Below are 20148 nucleotides of genomic sequence, written 5' to 3' on the forward strand. Positions count from 1 at the left end.
CCTCCCCCTCTCCCTGCTCTGTGTGTGTGTGTGTGTGTATCAATTGCCTACTTGTTCTCTTTACCTCTGGGTAAATCAGGTCAATCTGTTCCTAACTTTCTACTGAGAGAATCATTAAGAGCAAGTAAGGTGGATCTTGTGAGCTTTTGCAGCCTCCAGGGGGAACACAGACTTCTGCTCTGATCCACTGGTGTCGGGCTTTTGATCTTGTTTCTGAACAAGGTTCTCAAAGAAAACGCAATAAGAACTTCAGCTGAAGGGAAGTGACTGAGAAGAGAAGGCAAGCCGAACCTTTTCAGTGTCTAGAGCTGTTGGTGTCTCTCCAGTGTCTTCAGGGTTCCAGAAGAGGGGCACAGAGACACCTGGCGACTGTCCAAGAGCCTAGGGTTTCTATAACAACTTCTCAAGGTCCCTTCTTTATAAAAGAATTATTTCTGGAAAACTGAAATTCCAATGTGGGCATTTCCTGAAGTGCAGCGAGTCTCTTACTTAGCTTAGCCAGCTGGGGGAATAAATAACTCTTTATAAATACAGTGAAGGCCTTTGAAGTCTCCGGGAGGATTCGGGACCTCTGTCGCCTGTGTCTTATTGATTCTGAAGATTTGTAAAAGTATAGAGGGAGGGTAACGTGAACCCTAACTAGGAATCTGGGGAAAGGGTGTGGTACCTTCTTGGTCTGTAAGAAAGTTTCACTTGGACATGTGTTATAGAAGCTCTTAAATGATTGCTCCACAGACTTGATACAATGTCTTCCTCTCCATTATGGATCAAAATCACTTTCGTCCTGGCCTTGGTGGTCCCCTTTTACTATGGTGAGTACATTTTCTGCTAGCCCCTTCCCAAGCACACAATGTTGGAAGCAACCATTGCAGTTCAGAGCTAGATGAAGAGCTCAGCTGGGAGCAGCAACATCAAACGATGGCAGGGAAAGCATTAAGTTTCTTAGAACTTACCCCAATGACTCACTTTTACACATGCTCTGTCTTAGAGAACTGGAGCATAGGAAATGAATTACATCAGGAGGAGAAGCAGGGCACAGCAGTGTGTACCCGGAAAGCCGGTTACTCAAACGTATATCTTAAAAACAGTACTCTGGAATTTTACGTTGTTCCCATGGATCTTTGGTAAGAGATACTTACCCTCATCTCACTTTGCAGGACTTCAGTGTTGCTGAATGCAATGTATGAGATAGACACATACAGTGTCTTCCAGCTCTGGCGCTCCCTTGACATTATCATTTGTGGTTTGTCAGCCGAGGTCTGTGCTTAGAGAGGAAATCAATTCTTCCACTGACAAATCCCAAATTTCAGAATAAATAAAGGGACTGGATGATTAGACCTAAGATACCCCGTCTTAGTAATTCAATGCTAGTCAATTTTTCTGAATTTCTTTTCTGCAAGGCAAACTAAGTGGCTTTGCCACAGGCTGTTCCTCTATGTTATTCCATATATAAAGGCAAACTGTGGTATCTTTAAAAGGAGAGTTTTAGAAGTTAGTAGACAGCAAGGGACATTTCCAGGTTTGACATCACTCTGCCAATGCATTATTCTACTCCTTCCTCACCTCCTTACTTGGAAGGTCATGAGTAAGCAGTTTGCACAGGTGACCTTTGCTAAGCACTGTGAGCACATCACACTGGAGATAGGCTGTGCTTCCCTGATTGCATTCTCGACTCTTCTTCTGTTTGCTGGTTTCAGAAACTACTTTTGCATTTTCCAAAGAAGCTCGACGTCAGGTAAGTTAACACCAATTACTTTGGCAGCTTCATAGGAGTCAGAGGCGTTGAAGACACCAAGAGAACAGGGTCCACAGAATCAACTAAGCAGGGCTCCTAATAGCTCGCAGAGACTGAAGAGGCCATCACTGAGCCCACTGGGGTCTTCACTAGATCCTCTGTGTGTATATTATGGTTGTTAGCTTGGTGTTTTATGGGACACCTAATGGTGGGGATGCAGTGTCTCTGACTCTTTTATCTGTTCTTCCATCATTTCCTTCTCCTGAGTTTCCTGGTACAGCTTTGCTATAAAGGTTGGTACCTAGCCTTACGGTTAACTTGTGCTGTGTTCAGTTACACACTATTGCCTATTTCTGTAAGTCACTAATACTCTCATTATCTACATCTGTATACAACCTTACACATCTATATAAAGGCTCACATATATGAGTGTTATGTGTCTGTCATGAGTGGTTCAGAGGGACCAGAGACTAACGGGTAAGTGAGTAGCTGACTTTTAAAAATCAGGTTTATTTAAAAAAAAATGTATCAATCATACAATATATTTGGACTGGAAAGATTGCTCAATGGATAAATGTGCCTGCCACCAAGCCTGATGACCTGAGTTCAATCTCCGGGGTCTTTGTAGGAGTAGAACTCCTGAAAGTTGTCTTCTGAGCCCTACGTGAAAGCTGTGACATGCATGTACATGTGCTCGTGTGAACACACACACACACACATGAGCACACATATACACACATACACAAAGTAAATAAGTGTGATTACATAGATGTATAACATATTTGTGTTTGGGTACCTCTGTATTTAAATTTAAACCTTAATATTGTACCGTTCTGCTGGGTTTCTTCCCACCCCCTACACACACACACACACACACACACACACACACACACACACACAGATCACTATATGATAAACCTTGTATTGTCTCTTTCTGTCTGACAGCCAGATTGCAACAAGTACAGAACATTCCCAAACCAGTGTACCAGAGAATGGAATCCAGTCTGTGGGACTAATGGACTCACTTACAGCAACGAGTGTGTTTTCTGCAACGCGAAGATGTAAGCGCTCATGACTCAAGGTTGGCTTTCCCTAGCAGGCCATGGTAGAAAGCCCTCCAGATGCCCCAGACATAAACAGTAAACTCTGTTTCTACTAACGCCATAGAACCTCACTTGTGCCTTTCCTTTAATTGCACACTTGCAAAACCTGCTAAATCTATCACCCGGTTAATTTAAATGAATTATTACGAACGGCTAGCAGCCTAGTGGTAAACAAGATGACATAATTCCAAACTTGGACGCTAAATAGTAATGACCCTGTTTTGTGAGCAGAATACTCCAGTATAGAATTCAGAGGCCCATCACAATTGAATCACCAGAGCTAGGTCTCTGGTGATCCGCTTTGTCTGCTCAGCATGTTGACAGCTTCCTAATATTCCCGAGGGCCAGGGCAGTCTGGGAGCACGTTCACTCCCCTCCCCCTTCCCTGCCCTACCATTCTGATCACATTCTCTCATTGCATAAGGAGTGTGTAAAAAATACCTAACGGATGCTAATAAGTGTGTACATACATTCTTTTTACTTTAATTCAGCTGTGTTCCTACCCTACATCACATTAATTTTCTCTCTCTTCAATGCTTCCTTCCATAAACATTTCTGTGTACTTGATCTTCAAAATGTTCAGTGCTTCTAGGGGACCACCAGGATGATTTCTAGTCCTCTTCTCTGTTGGGTCTGAGAGGATCCCAAAGCTGAGTCTGAGCTGGGCTTCCAGGAAAGATCCACTATCCCAAGATAGGAGCCGTGTGAGGGTGGATACGTGGTGGATTGCAGTTGCTTGTGGGTAGAGCGAGATTCTCTGCATCAATACATCTCAGTTACTTCTCATTATAAAGCAAGGAGTGCAATGCGATTTAAAAATTAGTGCGTGTTAACCGGAAACGGTGGCTCAATTCTGTAATTTTTTTTCCTTCTGATTTCTCTTTGTTTTACAGAGCTGCTAAAGAAAAACTTGATTATCGGCATTTTGGTCCCTGCTGAGTTTTGTACAATGTTCCGAGTCCTGTGGTTATCCCTTTTCATGGTGGATTTGGCAATCAAGTAGAATGTTTGTTCTCAATCAATGCTGAAAATTCCTAGACAGCAAGGGAAACTTTCTGTGGGTCATAAAGTGGAATACAGGATATTGAAAAAATTTTTTCAAGCTGTGATTGAAGGGTTTTATTTCAATCAATTTATTATAGTGTTTAAAAAATTGCTGTCTTAATTTTGTGTCTGATAAAACTCAGTGTGGTTTGTAACCATAGATGTTTCATTCACTAAAATGTTAAATAAGTTTTATTCTAAGTATTCTTTATTTTAGAGGGACTTGGTTAAGATGGTTAAGGTAAATGAACACATTTAGTAATTGTAATTTGTTGATGCAAAAAAAAAAAAAAAAAAAAAACCAAACAACCAAAACAAAACCAAAAAAAAACCCCACAGCTCTCACCTTGAAGGGAATAGGAGATATTTTGGGGGTACATTTTGTGTAACTGTGATCACAGATTTAAGTTACCCCAGAGTCTATGTTCTAACATGGATGCAGCTTTATAAAGTTTATAATCTTACAGAACATAGGAAGTCATAAATCAAGGCAAGTTCAACATACATTGGTGGGTACGTCAGAGAGGCGGCTACGGCAAGATGGGAGCAGCTTTTCCATTGGCCTTTGCTGTGGTTTGAGTGTGAAAGGCCTCATAGGTTCATGTGTCTGAATTATTGGTCCCCAGTTGGTAGAACATTTGAGGAAGGATTAGGGGCTGTGGCCTTCTTGGAGGACATGTGTCACTTGGGGTGAACTTTAAGATTTCAAAAGCCCACACCCTTCCATTCTCACCAGCTTTCCCCCCCTCCCCCATCTTTTCGTCTCTACCTACCTAATTCTCGTGTATCAGATTGAGCTCTCAAATTCTGCTCCATCACCATGTCTGCCTGCTGCCATGCTCCCCACCCCCACCCCATAATTGGCCATGGACTCTTACTCTGTAACTATAAGCAAAGCCCCAACTTAAATGCTTCTCTTTAGAAGTTGCCTGGGTCATGGTGTTTTGTCACAACAACAAAAGAAAGGAATTAAGGAAGCCTCAGATTCTGACCGGTGACACTCTTGGTTTTTGTGCTGGTGGAGGCTAGTAGTTGGTTATGTTAACAGACTTAAGAAGGCTTCTGCCCATTAGTCACAGGATGCTACTTCTGGAACAGAGGTGGGCAAGAAATGGATGGATATTCTGGAGACTAAAGCTAGCCTGATATAAGGTAATTAGCCCCTGGACATATAGCAGTTCAGTCTCTCCACACACTGCTGTAGTCAGTTAATCAGTATTGTAGAGACAGCTCCTTTCCAGGAAATATCGTTCACACATTCAGGAAGCATTTTTCACAGATGAACAAATAAAACATGATGTGAGTATTCATTGCAAGCACAGATCAAGAACTTCCTTTATACTTAAACCTGAATGGCTAATGAGATACCTGGAAACTTGAATTCTAGTAAGTACCCTCTTGGTTAGTTATAGTGAGAGCCTAGGAGCTGAATAGATTCCTGATAGACAAACAGGCAGGAAAGAAAAGCTCTGTGTAGCATCATGGACTATTCTCTTAAACATTTAAGATGGCCATCTTCCTGATTCTCTTCCTCTTTTCAAGGCAAAGACTTGCTGAGCCTTATCTCCCCCTGGGAGGAACTTGGTAGGCCTTTCTTGGGGGTAGCTTCTGCTGTAAGAGCCAATCAGCTTCCCTTTCTTTGTCTGGGGACCCAAGCTCCCTCACACACCCCATGACAACCCAAACAAGCCAGTTCTGAGGAATTAGAGAGCCCACTGCATCACCAGACAAACATTGGCTTTTTAAAAAACACTAGGGCACCATTTTAGGTCCCTCTCTACCTGGTAGAATTTGTATTTTTATGTGCCGTGTTGTACATCCATATTTATGCTTTCATTAAAATCTGCCTAGGTGCTGAGACATTTCTTTTCCTGCCCTTTTTATTCTGTAAATCAGTAAAGTAAAAGACTCTGTTCCTAGGCAACCCTGCCATGATATAATCAGTTTGGAACCCATTCTGGGATGGATACATGGTCAGTCTTTGTCAAGAGAAGCAACCAAGGTGTTTGGAGAGTGCCCTGGTGAATTTCCAGGGCTGCTCCAATATCTTGGAGTGTGGGGAAAGGAGGTGGTGATGGGTGAACTCTAGGCTAATGTTTTTGTTTCTTCTCTCTATGAAAGGCTAGCAAGAAAACACCTCCTTCCCTGACCCGTCGGGCCTCTCCTTCTAGTTCTAATACCTGTGGAGTGGAGAGCCAAAGAATTCTTTCAGACAGTCCTTGATGGCAGCCCAGTCCCATTGCCTGAAATTGATGACTCCCTGCAGTTAGCTCCTGCACTCTGGCTTCTTATGAAGCCAGAAACTACATAAATTTACACCAAAGCCGATAGACTTTTACTCTTTTATCCTAGGATACATAATCTCTTTAGTGATTTCAATATTCCTTCTTTATTTTTGCTTCAGTGGTTTGAATCAAAAAGAAAGGGATCACTAACAAGTAAGTTAAGAACTAAGAACGTGCAAGAGTTCTTTAAGCAAGTTAAAATGTTTAGTGATATTAATGCAGTTTGATATCCCTACTAAAAACTTGTGAACACAGACCCCTGGCTCATGCTGGGGTTCAATTACACTGAGAAACCTGACCCAGATGCTAAAAGGATGCATGTCTCAGATCAAGGGTCAAAGGTTGTAGGGCCAGAAAGACACATTGCCTGCATCTAAAGGAGTGTGAGGGTGGGGGAAGCTCCTTTTCTTAGAAGACTAGTGGGAGATAACATTGCCTAAGAAGGCATTGATTGGGTCAACATTCTTTAAGGATTTCTGAGAAGTTAGTCTCAGCTCTGAACCAGAGAAACCTGACAGGTTCACAGAGCTGTGGCTAGGCATTGCTTCTCTGGTGTTAGGGTCTACTTCTTTGAAATTTCAACATATACTGAAGACCCAATGAGACTTCTGGGCTTGTGTGTTGAACAACTACTGGATTCTCAGACTATTAGTCAGGAAACAGCCACTGATAGACCATCCAGACCACAGCCTATGAGTCACTTTAATAATTCCTATCTGTCTGTCTGAATATATCTATACCTCTACATCTGTATCGATATTACATATTCATTCTATCAGTTCTGTCCCTCTAGAGAATCCTGACTAGTAGGACAATAAAAGAAGAAACTAATACATTTGCATTGAAACCCATCAATGAAACACTTTTTTTTGTTTAAAATTTGCATATTGTATGATAGTGACAGTCTCAATTCATCCCAAGAGCCATTGTACTTTTAAGGTTTGTGATAATGTAGAAACAGTCTTACTCTATGGGTAAAGATTATCATATGAACATGTTAAAATGGTTGTTAGTGTTATGCACGATATATTAATAAAATTATAGCTGTAGGAACATAAAAGTCCAACTTAACCAGCTTAAACAGAAGAAAGTTTATCCTTTGTTCCATGAGGTTTCAAAAGAAGCAGGCAAAGGTAGGCATGGTGAGGGAACATGGGCTTTTTCAATGTCAAGCGCACCCCGGTGACATGCTGCCTCCAACAAGAACACACCTCCTAATCCTTCCTAAATTGTCCACCATCTGGAAACTGAAAATTCAAATACATGAGCCCACAAGGGCAATTCTTATTCAAATTACCATATTCCACTCTCTGGTGCCCATAGACTTGTAGCCATATCATATTACAAAATGAATTTAGTCCAACTTCCAAAGTCCCCATAGTCTCTCACAGTCTCAACAATGTTTAAAGTTCAGTCTATTGTGGAACTCATAGAATTCTCTTGGACTGTTATTCCCTGTAAAAATCAAAGTGCAGCAACAAACAACGGTCCAGGATAAATACTACTTTTGCAAAACAGAGGAAAGGGGCAAGTGTCACATGACTCTGGCGTCTTTTAAACCATCTTGGGGTCTCCAACACAATCCGGACTTCACCTCCCCAGCCTCCATGGGGGAGGCTCTCTGCCACACGCTGGGCCTCACTGCTTATCCTTAAGTGCGGAGCAAAATTCCACAACCCCTTTACTTCTTTGTCCTTTCTTCTTTCTTATTGAATATACATTTTTGTACAATATATTCCAATTATTCTTCTGAATGAAAAATGAACTAAAAAGAGGAGGATATACTATTCCTAAAGTAGAGACAATTTTCATTGTACCTATAAGAAAGGGAAGAGGCCAGGCTGAACATGGCCAGCTGACTAAACTGGACCAAGAGAAGGACGAGCAGGACAAGGAACAAGAAGAGCTGTAGCCTACCAGGAGGCAGCCCTGGCCGAGAGGCTACGAGACCAGCAAAATGGCTGAGTTATACAGGGATCACCCCTGAAGTCTGCTCCGTCTGTGCCCCTAGGCTTCAACTTGGCCCCTTGATTTCCTTTTCTTTGGCACTAGAGATCCAATTAAGACCTGAAATCTTTCTCATGAAGAAAGAAGTTTTGAATCCTACTTAGAACAAGGGAACGGTTACGGTTTCGCCTTTAAAAGGGGAAAGGGGATCATTCAGTCTGCTACTAGTGGGGGTTTACAGTCTCTTGCAAGCCCCAACCCGTAAGACAAGGTCCCAGCCAGGATATCATGAGATACAGGGTGCTCAGTGGCTCTGCGGCAGCCACCAGAGCAGGAGTTGCAGCTTGCGCAGTAACCCAGTAGTGTCTTCCCCTCCGTAAACTCTCTGAGACATCAGGCATTCCATCAGTCCCAGGAGATGGTTGGAATGGGGACCCATCTCAGGGTGGTCATGGGATGCTTGGACAGGTTTTCTGTAGGAGAGTCCCTTACTCTGCTACCTGGGATGGAAACTGGCGACGGAAGCTCTGCTAGGTCCTAATGCCCTCCTTTTCCTAAGTCTCTAACCCTGCTTCCTCTGCCACAGGACACTTCTGTTCTTGGGACTCTTTGTCTTATGCCTGTGGTCTGTCTTTGTTTCTGTTCCACTAAGACTGGACACTTTAGCTCCCCCCCCCACACACACACACTTTTCAATAATAGACAGGAAAAACAAACCTGCCCATCAAAATTCCAATATAATTCTTTACAGAACTTGAAAGAACAATTCTCAACTTCATATGAAAAACAAACAAACAAAACCCAGGCTAGCTAAAACAATCCTGTACAATAAAAGAACTTTTGAAGGGTTCACCATCCTTGGCCTCAAGCTGTACTATAGAGCAACAGTAAGAAACAGTAATAAATAGTAATAAATAGAAACAGACAGGTTGATCAATGAAATCGAATTGAAGACCCAGATATAAACCTACACACCTACAGCCACTTGACTTTTTGACAAAGAAGCCAAAACCATACAGTAGAAAAAGACAGCATCTTCCATAAACAGTGCTGGTCTAACTGGATGTTTGCATATAAAAGAATGCAAGTTGATCTGTGTCTATGACACTGCACAAAACTCAAGTCCTCGTGGATCCAAGACGTCAACATAAAACCAGATACATTGAATCTAATAGAAGAGAAAGTCAGAAATAGCCTTGAACACACTTTGTGTACTTTTAAAGTCAAGCATGACGGCACACATCTATAAGCCCAGCCCTCTGAAGACTGAAGACAATGTAAATTTGGGAAGAGCTTAGACTACATTGTCAAACACTGTGCAGAACAATAAAACATCCTTTGTAAATGCAAGATTCATGGCCTTACACTTATTAGAAGGACTGGTTTCTTTTTATAAATTGCAGATATAATAGAAGTATTGGGAAATCATTATGCTACACTTATGTAGATTATATTTGTAGATTAGAAAGCTACACAATTTAGCATGAGAATTGCAAATTTTTCCCTTGTAATGTTTTCTGTATAAACTAAAATTAAAACAAACCAAAAAGGATTTTAAAAGAGAAGTCTGTCTGTCTATCTGTCTATCTGTCTATCTGTCTGTCTATCTGTCTATCTGCCTATCTGTCTGTCTGTCTATCTATCTATCTATCTATCTATCTATCTATCTATCTATCTACCTATCTATCTACCTATCTATCTATAATTTTACTGTAGCTGCTTCCTATGTTGAAATCTAGAGTACACTCAAAGGAGTTTTTCACGAGACTTGGTATAACCTCTGTAAGGGCACAGGAGCAAATGGTGGCGCTTGTAGAACAGCGCCATCTGCCGGCATATCTTTGATTTATAGTCAGTCTCCTAACTAAACTAAGTCCAAATGGCAGAAAAAAAAAAAAAAAAAAAAAGCATGAAAGTCAGAAACACTTGCATCTTGATACCCTCTCTTTATAGGTCACACTGTCTATTTTTACTCTATGTTCATAGAACTTTATGGATGTGGAAAACTCTGAATGTAAGTATTGTAGGGATTGATGGTGGGGACTTGCCGCAGTAATGGTTAAGCAGTAACGCCCCCATTGTAGGAAGGGCTTTGAAATCTGTATTTAGTATACACATTGGTGTTTAAAGAACTTATATAAATCTCTCTGTGTCTCTGTCTCTCTCTTACCCTCCCTCTATTTCCATGCCCCACCCCGCCGCCGCCCCACGCATGCATGAATGTGTGCTCGAAATGTTTTAAACCTAAAATTGCTTTGAAAGAGCATCTGGGAATCCCTGGGGGAGAAATGTTCCATCTCAGTAGTATCCGTGGGCAAAGTTTTTGTTGTGGAAGCTCAGATGGTTAAGTAAAGTTATCTTCTTCTATATTGAGTTAAATAAAAGTTCAGGCCTATTTTATTATAGTTCAAGTACAATATTTCTTGAACTAATGTTATGGAAAGTTATTCAAACTTTACTTGATGGGTGCAGTAGAGCACATATTTAACTGAGGCTTTCAGGGGGCAGAGATAGATCTCTGTGAGTTCAAGTCCAGCCTGGTCTACAGAGTGAGTTCCAGGAGAGCCATGGCTACATAGTGAGAGCCTGTTTCTAAAAACAAACAAACAAAAAAACCAAAAAACAATAAAAACTTTACCCAATAACCCTTTTTCTACAACTTTATATAACTACCTTTATTCCATGTACAAAATATGGCTGTTTCTTCGTTACCAACATTACTGGATCTGTGATTAAACTGTCATTATTTAAACAATTAATCATTCGTCTTTGGATAAAAAGAATACTAAAACTCCGATGTTTCCAGACTTGGTGTGTTTCTTCATTCTTCATTATAAAACAATGTACTTTGATCAATCTATGGTAAGGTGACATGCTCTGGAATTGATGGGCTTGGGTGCTCTTCTGTACCTTGATTCTTAGTTAATTATTTTTATATCTGAATGGCCACAGTTACACTTCCTGAAAGTATATTTTCACCTCCTAAGTAGGCAGGTATTTATGAAGAAATACATATAATTTTAATTGGTATTAGTTCTTTCTAGAATTTTAATCTTTTGGCTTTAATATTTATAGTCTTATTCATTATTTAGCCCTTTAAGCTAAGGAGACCCTTCTCTTTAGGTGCAGGCTAGTCAGTTGACTGGTTTCTGGTAATGTAAAACAACACTTGTCTCAGCACCTTGGACAGGAAAGCTATGCCTTCCACTTAGATGCATGCATAGAAGACTGAGAGAATAAAAATGATACCATCTAGATGAAATTTAATAATCTGAACATTTTGTTATCTTTAAACTTAAAAGGACAACGTTTCAGTGTAAAGAAAAGGAGCAAAATACAATTTTCTTAAAGTGGAAGTCTTTTAAAATATAGTAAATTCTCAACTATCGATTTGCGGATGGCACCAGATGTCTAGAATAGGACTCACCACACTTATTTGGTGTCACCATGAGCTCTCCTGACTGAGTGCATAGTTACTTTCTGTCTGTCTGATTCTGACTCCTGAGCTACACCTGACATTTTTGAGACTCCGATCAGTAATGACCCAAAACATCTGGTTGAGTCAATGAAGCGATTTTTAGACCCAAGAACTTGGAAAACATTGTGAACTGGAAGGAACTTGTGCAAATTTTAAAGTGCTCTTGTGGAAGATGCGACTAGGAGTGTTGGATCTTGGCTTAAATGACTAAGGACTCTGAAAATCATAGAGGCAGATAGCACCGTATATAATATTTTATTATATTGTATATTATTATAATACATACCTAAAAACACCCTGTGTTGGAGTAATTGTATTTATCTTGCTCTGTTGCAGGTTATGGTATGTTAACAGAAGGCTATTAATTTTTCTCCATGTAAACCAAGCATCCACATTCATGAAGGTAGACATGGTTTCTTGGGAAAGCTATTAGGACTATGATGGTGGCTTTACTTTCCTAGTCTGTTTCCCACCCTCTGATGTTAACGATTTTGTCATTTATTTCTTCAGAGAAAAAGCAAATAAAACCAAAATTATATTAGGATAGAAGACATTTGGCCCCTTGTTTTTCAAGTGAGACAGCTCACCGGTGTGAAGAATATGCTTGGGGTGTAGAGGGCACCTTTCCTTGTTCACTACAAGGGTGTGCATCTTGGGTAGAAAATGTAGCAAGTATAAGTGAGAAGCAAAATTACTTATAATTACTATATTGGTGGTATCTTGCAGGAGAAAACGTACAATTTCTGTTCATTTTGTTTAATATGGGGCATGCTAATTGTCTTTTTTTTCTCTGACTTCTATATCTCCTCCACTGTCTAAAAGAAAAACTAATAGGAACTTGGGTTCTGTGTAACTCAAACTCTACACTGACAGACACTGTCTTTCACTGAAATGTTACTAATCCCACAGATGCCTTTGTCCTCCAAGTCACACTTAGTTGAGATTAACTTTAAAATATTTCCAGGCATCTCACTATGCTGTTAGATATGATAACATATGGACCAGTGGCAGCTTGATTTATATCTGTCTGTTATAAAAACAAAGGAATCGAATTTCATTCTTCTTACTTAGGTTGAGATTGTTTGTAAGTGCTAACGTGCAGTAGCTGCGAAGTGGCCCAGTAAGAGCTGTGTCAACCAGATCAGAGCAGAGTTTGAGGTTGTTGCAGTCTCTTTTAATTGTGCTCAATAACTATTCCATTAATCTGATTAAGTTATAATGTACTCAAAGTGAAAACCATTATTTTTAGTGGCTATTTCTATAGTCCCGTAATCAATATTGCCATTAGTGTATAGAGTACTTTGTTATGGCAAAATTTGTACCCAGCAATCTTGCCCATCTAGCCTAGCCATAATCTGATTTTGTCCTTGCATTATTTTTTTTAATGTATTGAATAACTGATTAAAAGCAGAATGAGTTCAAGGCAGTTTTAAGCTTAGACCTAAGGAAGTCTTTGTATGGATTTGTTTGTTAAATGTAATTGGAGAAGGATGAAGTCTGAAGCAGAGGTAACCTTGGCTTATCAGCATCCTTGTTTCTTCAGATGTGTGTGCTTTGTTACTGTGATCACTAGATGGACAATTGCAAAGCTGTAAACTATTTTATTATTGGTTAAAATTATATTTTTAAAAACCCTCAAACCCATTTATTCTCTTAGGTAGAAACCAACGTGATGGCTGTAAGAAATATCTTAAGGAAAAATCAACTCTGAAAATGACCTTTCAGACACACTCAAGTACTACTTAGAAAGGGATAGTTCATAAACATTTTTTGTATACTTAAAAGTAAAACACTCACAAACTCACATGATTAAAAATAAATCATCTAGAAAGTAAGACAGTTTATTTACTGGACTTTGTCTGACATCTTATGATCACTGCCATGTTCTGTCCCTACCAAGATTGTTGCAGCCTCTGTCTCCTTTCTTCATGCTGATATGAGGAGATCCTGGGGAAGATGTGTGGTGTCCCAAAATCTGGAAATGGGGTTGGTGTCACTTAAGTTGTAAATGTGGGCTAGGGCTGGCAGAAAGGGTGGAAGTCAGCCGCTGCTGAGATGGGTACAGGGGTGTGATGCTGGAGACCTACAGGAGCCTGGAGTTCCTGGGGCACTGAATGATCAAACTTGACTTAAATTCTAGATGAAGCATAGATTTGGGCTGTGGAGGTAGAAGCCTTAATAGCAGTGAGAACCTCCTAGATGTTCATAAAGGGAGTGTCCCAACTGGGACCTACCAGAAATATCAAGAAAGATGCTTGTGGCAAGTGGAGGTGAACACCAGCGATCCTTTGTATGGAGAGCTGGTGAACAAGCTGGCATGTAAACTTCTTGGGAAGCCAGGCCCCAGACCTATTCAGCCTTAACACTCATCACAGAGCAAAGTAGAGCCCTTCTTTGAGATATGTATTCAAAGGCAGCTCAGTTCAAGCCCCCATTGGTCTATTTGGCCAGAACTGTGTATTTGTCATCTCTCTGACATCAGCTATACCCAGACACTTCTTTGAATGAGCCATTGATTGCCTTAATATTTCTTACTTTGGTGGGGACCAGTCAGAGGCTGGGCATAGCCTACCCTCTTGTTGTAGTGGACTGAAGCTCTGGGTGTGATGAGACCTGGCAGGGAATATGGGATCTGCAGGAAGAAACTCTGGCAATCCTCACAAGCATCAAAAGTGTCAGCTCTCAACACAGAGTGACAAAATCCCAGTTCCCAGGGTCCATGACAGAGTTCACAGTAAGCATGGGTGACAACTCATGAACACTGGACACATGGTGCTCACTGCACAACTTGGAGAGTGTCTTTAAGGCGGTCCTTTGACTTCAGACATGGAGATGCAAAATATGGAATTTTCCCTGATGGTTTTCAGTCTTACTTTGGCGCAGTATCTCTTCATTATGCTTCTTTTTGTCCCTTTTGGAATGGTAATATGTATCTTGTACCACTGTATATTGGAAATATGTGGTCTGCTTTTTTATTTTGATTTCACAGGGGTTACAATTAAGAGATTGCATGAATTTCAGAAGAGACTTTGGAATTTTAAACAGTCTTAAGACTCATAGGCTATGAGGGATTTTGAAGTTGAACTGAATGCAGTATTTTTGCATTATGATATGCCTATGGGGGTCAGTGTGGTGGTTTGAATAAGAAAGGCCAACATAGCTTCATAGATTTGAATGCTTGATCACCAGGGGGTGGAACTCTGAACGGATTAGGAGGTGTGGCCCTGTTTGAGGTAGTATGTTGCTGGAAGTGGGTTTTGAAGTCTCAAAAGCCCATGCCAGGTCCAGAATTTCTTTCTTCCTGCTGCCTGTGGATATGGATGTAGAATATTCAGCTACTTCTCCAGCACCATGTCTGTCTGCATGTTACTGTGCTCCTCACCATGATTACAATGTAGTAAGCCTCTGAAACTATAAATCAGCCCCACTAAATGCTTTCCTTTGTAAGAGTTGTCATGGTGTCTTTTCACAGTAATAGAACATTAGCCGACCCTTTCCCTTCCCGAGCAAATGTTTGAATTTGGAAGGAATGTTACAGTTTAGAGGAACATGCCATACAACAGAGGGCATTATCCTTCCTTCCAACGCTGCTCAAAGTAGGACTACGTCTCTGGATAGTTGAGGCTTCATTTAGCAAAGTGCTCCTGAGGTTAGTTCTCCCTGTAAGTCTTCAGGTGCCAAGCCACAAGCTCCTGTTACTTGAAGAGCTAGGTGGGTGCCTCTTGGGATACACCAAAGAAAAGCAAGTTGGAGTTGCTCTTTAGGTTCCACTCAGGCCCCCATTACCTTCTTGTACAACCATTTCAACCTGGCCTTTTCCTGATCCTCATGCCACAAGCCATGATTTAGCAGACAGTACCACAGCCTTGAACACTGGTCTTGCTTATCCCTGTAATTGAAACCATCCACAGAGCTGTCATTGTATATCACTCAGTCCTGTAGATCTTCAGTTCCTTCAGTGAGGGAAGGGGTGGTTCTCAGTCACAGTCCTGGCCTCTTTGGTGACATTATATGCACAGTGATCAAGGCATTAATACCTATTGAGAATCTGTACAGATCAACATTGTGCTGGCTGACATGAGGCTATACCCAAGTGCCAGGCACAGTAATGTCATATTATGGTACTGCTCAGAGGTTGCTGGGTATGGAGGTATCATAATATTTTTCCAATGGGAGATCATGGGGCACTCAAGGGAGGCAGCAAGTTGATCCAAGCTCTCACCAAAGTAACAGATGACTTCATAGACCATGCTTACCACCTGAGAGATCTGAATGGCCAGTGGGAAGGTGGTAATGAGATAGTGTTCTTTGTAGGATCTGTGATTGCGTGGGCATCTGGCACTCCTTGATTGGACCACTTATATTGCTGTAGCACTCAACCACATACTGTTCCAGGGGGACATCTCCAAACATCTTGAAGGGAAGCTCATCAAGACACAGGATTTTCTTTTCTTCTCTTCTAATTATTTTATTTTTATATATATGGATATTTTACTTGCATATATATCTGCACATCGTGTGTATGTGTGTGTGTGTGTGTGTGTGTGTGTGTGTGTGTGTGCCTGGAGCTATCAGAGGCCAGAAGAAGGTAGCAGAATCTGGAGATCCTGGTGATTGTGAGCCACCATGTGGGTCTTGGGGATCAAATCCAGGTCTTTTGGAAAAACAGCCAGTTACCATAACCACTGAGACATCTCTCTAGCCCCAAGACCTTGGATTTTTTAAGGCAAGATCCACACATTTCATCCTTCTGCTCAGCTGAGTTCAGGAAGTGAACCACTCAGTAGCTTCAGGAAGTTACTGAAACAGACCAGTATATTAGCTCTCTTTCTCCTCAAGAGAATATAACCAGTAAGAAGTGCTGAGAACCATGCTCAAGCAAGCTTAGCTGTCTAGAAGAGGAAGAGATCAGCCAAGCCTCTTAGAGGAGCCTCAGATCTCCAACTCCTATCAGCTTTGTTGATTGAAACACACTTCTCTCTCTTGAGCTAGTTCCACAACCAGCCCTCAGCTCTCCTAGGCAGGTATTCTACAATTCTGGCATCTCCAACATCTTAGGATTTCCAACACAAGCCAGGCTTCACCTTCAGAGATACATACAGTGCCTCTTTGGCCTCAATACAGGGTCACACCAGATCTCACTCATGACCTTAGCAGCTTTCCTAAGCTGCAGGGGGAGATTGCACATCACCTTTGTTGTGCCCTTGACTCTAAAACCAGAAGCACATGGCTGAAGCTTCCTGCCACGTTCTGCTGCTTGCTAGGGCTGGAACTCAGCCCCTTTGTTCAAGTACATTTTCATCAGCTTTTTGCTTCTCATCATCTTCACTGCTTAAGATTTTCTTTAATTCCTTTTCACAAGTTGGAAGCTTAGTTAGATAAGGTCTTGCCCTGAAGTCCTCACTTCCTTTTTAGCATTAGGCACCATTTAGCCTTAGGCATTTCTTTAAACTTTTTATCTCCTAGAGCACAGGAAGTAGCTCCATTACACTTCTTGGTACTCCTTTTCTCTTCAAATTATATATTTTCTGTTTTTCCTTGCATAACTTGCTCCTTTTCATTACAGATCTGCTTAAGATTGGCGACTAGTAACCACTCAACATGGTTAATACTAGCCTTTCTTGAAATCTCCTCTGCCAATGCTCTTAATCCAAAACTCTTCAATTAAGCCTAAGGCAGTTTTTGTTTTGTTTGTTTTGTTTTTGTTTGTTTGTTTGCTTATTTGTTTGTTTTCTGACAAAGGCAGACAGCAGTCCCATTTTTGCTAAAATATCACAAAAACAGTTTTTAGACCACTTACTATTATTTTTCTCCTCTGAAACTTCTTGAACTGTACTGAGCCATTGTACTCTACGTTGTTCTCAGAATTGCTGTCTTCCACATTCCTACTAGTACTGCTCATTAGGTTTTGCTTAAAGTGTTCAATTTCTTTTCTAAAAGTCCAAAAGTCCATATTCCACCAATAAGCTGCATGATCAAGCCTATCACAGAAATACTGCACAATCCGGAACTAACTTCTTGGATAGTGTTCTATTGATGTGAAAAGACACCATGACCAAGACAAGGTTCACAAAAGAAAGCATTTAATAGGGGCTTGCTTACAGTTTCAGAGGTTTAGTCCATTGCCATCAGTGTGGAGAGCATGGTGGCATATAGACAGACATGGTGCCAGAGAAGTAGCTGAACATTCTACATCCATATCCACAAGCAACAGGAAGAGAGACACTCTGTGCTTGGCATGTGATTTTTGAGACCTCAAAACCCACCCCAAGTGACACACTTCTTCCAACAGAGCCACACCTCCTAATCCTTTCAAATAGTTCCACTAGATGGTGACCAAGCATTCAAATCTGTGAGCTACTGAAGGCCATTTTTATTCAAATCACCAGGACCACTGCACCATCTGGCCAACTTCTCCCAGTATATTTCAAACAAATAGTATTCTGCTTATGAATATTTCACATTCAAAGAAATCTGTAAATGAACCACATTACAATATTTCAACAATTTTTTGTGCCTTTCCTATCATCCCTGGGTACATATAGCCTATCACAATATACAGACAGACTATCATCATATGTTCAGGGGGGGCTTGCCCAACTCTTACAAACTTTACAGGATGATGAATTATCTTCATCACAATCTCTGGCCTTCCTGAGAAGCTGAGGTACATGGTATGGGCAAACACTTTCCAGGAGGATTTGGTGGAACTGGTGATTTTAGTAGGATCAGAAGAAGAGAGAGTGCTCTCAGAAAGTGTTGACTTCACAGCCAGGCTGTCAACAGGTCACTGTATTTTGTTCTGTTAATTCTCTGGAGCAAATTGAGTAAAACTCAAAGTAGCAACAACTACTACTAGCAAATTAAGTAGAAGTTTTCTTCAGGGATCAGTGACTTTTGAATGCTAAACCCTTTTCTGTCCTTATCCTTGTAAATGGGGACAGGTTGCTTATAATAGCATATGAAACTGCAGGTTGGTTCTAGATTCTAGAGATAACTGTATGGAATGATATAGTTAGACTGTCATATATGTTTCCACTCCTCCCCTGCTTCAGGATGCCCTAGTTTTCAGGCATGTGCACTGTGACAAAGCATCATGATCTTGGAAACATATAGGCAAAAGCAGTTAATTTGGAGTTCATATTAACAGTGGGTTACAGCCTATAACCCTCATATCATATTGGGGAGCATGGCAGCAGGCAGGCAGACATCGTCCTGGAGCAGTAGCTGAGAGCTCACCTCTTGATCCATAAGTATGAGATAGAAAGAGCTAACACAATTGTGCAGGAGGTATTTTGAAATCTCAAAACTCACCTCTAGTGGCACACCACCTTTAACATGCTATACCCCCAAATTCTTCCTAAATAGTTTCACCAACTGGAGACCAAGCTTTCCAACATATAAGCCTACAGGAACCATTCTTATTCAAACGACAACAGAGGTTTAGAAAAATTTTTTTAGTTATGTTGAAAATTGGAGATACCAATATCATGTGACAACTTCCTAGAACAGCAGCAGCTGTGAAATGGAACCAGTCTGAGCCTACGAGATGATCCTTGTGTGCTGCAGAGGGAGGAGCTAGAGAAGTGGCCCAAACCCTTTGGAGGATCCTAGAAGATGGATGAGTCTCAGAAGTCTGACACAGCTTTTGATTATTGGAACTTGGTTTTGTTTTGATTAGATTGTAAATGTGTCCTGGTTTTCTTCCCTCTTGAAATAATAAAGAACTCAACTTACTCTGATTTGTATACGTACCTACAGTTAAAAGTATTTAATCCCATAAAGAGATTTTTAAATTTTTAGCAAGATTTGGATATTTAAAGAGACATTAGACATTTTAAAGAGATGAAACCTTTGAAGTGTTTGAATTTGTAAAAACTGAAGGATTTTAAGATCTATAATATGTTTTATATTGTGATATTTATTAATATAACATATTGGGGACAAAAAGAAATGAATGGTTTTAGTTTAACAGTTATATGTTTATGTGTCAAATTGACAAGGGGATAGCTGTCCTGGATATACAAGTCTGAGCACTGCAATGGCTTTTTGTGTAACTCATTGTGCTGTCTAAAAAAATGTGCACTGACATTCCTTGTAACTTCAAAACTAAACGTTAGCATAGCAAGGCACTACCATGACTTTTGTATTTGAACTGCATAAAAGAAATTTTTTTTATATTTTATGGATTTTCATTTTTTCCAACATTATTTTAGATGCTCATAAAGTGACTGCCCCAATCTGAACTGCCAGGACAATGGAGACTGACCTGTGTCTTTGGTTGGAATCAACATCACCAATGCATACAGTGTAAAGCTGTAGTTGAAGTAAGTAAATGAATTATGTGTGCTTTGTGTTCCAAATCTTAGCATAGGCAATGGGCATAGTGGCTTACACCTTTACTCTCAGAATTCAGCTCAGGTCAGATCTCTGTGACTTAGGACCTTCCCTTGTTTATGTTACAGTTTCCACACCATCCAAGGGCTACGTGGTGAGACCCTTGTGGTGTGTGAGAGAGAGAGAGAGAGAGAGAGAGAGAGAGAGAGAGAGAGAGAG

The 20148-nt window shown here is 40.7% G+C and overlaps 2 protein-coding genes across 3 annotated transcripts in view; one reads left to right on the forward strand and one right to left on the reverse strand.

Moving 5' to 3' along the window:
- Positions 1 to 4175, forward strand: part of LOC110284943 (serine protease inhibitor Kazal-type 10) — a 113492-nt gene extending 109317 nt beyond the window's left edge. Inside the window, exons 6-9 of one of the 2 annotated variants that reach the window (XM_021150954.1) lie at positions 736 to 812; positions 1698 to 1735; positions 2681 to 2796; positions 3732 to 4175. In XM_021150954.1, the coding sequence (XP_021006613.1) occupies positions 736 to 812; positions 1698 to 1735; positions 2681 to 2796; positions 3732 to 3777 (277 nt within the window). In that variant the 3' untranslated portion in view covers positions 3778 to 4175. The remainder of the gene's footprint in view (positions 1 to 735; positions 813 to 1697; positions 1736 to 2680; positions 2797 to 3731) is intronic. The other variant, XM_021150955.1, reaches the window with a different exon arrangement.
- Positions 1 to 20148, reverse strand: part of Spink13 (serine peptidase inhibitor, Kazal type 13 (putative)) — a 128337-nt gene that overhangs the window by 44159 nt on the left and 64030 nt on the right. The gene's annotated exons all lie outside the window — the stretch shown is intronic.

The sequence above is a fragment of the Mus caroli genome, chromosome 18, assembly GCF_900094665.2.
Source record: "Mus caroli chromosome 18, CAROLI_EIJ_v1.1, whole genome shotgun sequence".
Lineage (NCBI taxonomy): Eukaryota > Metazoa > Chordata > Mammalia > Rodentia > Muridae > Mus > Mus caroli.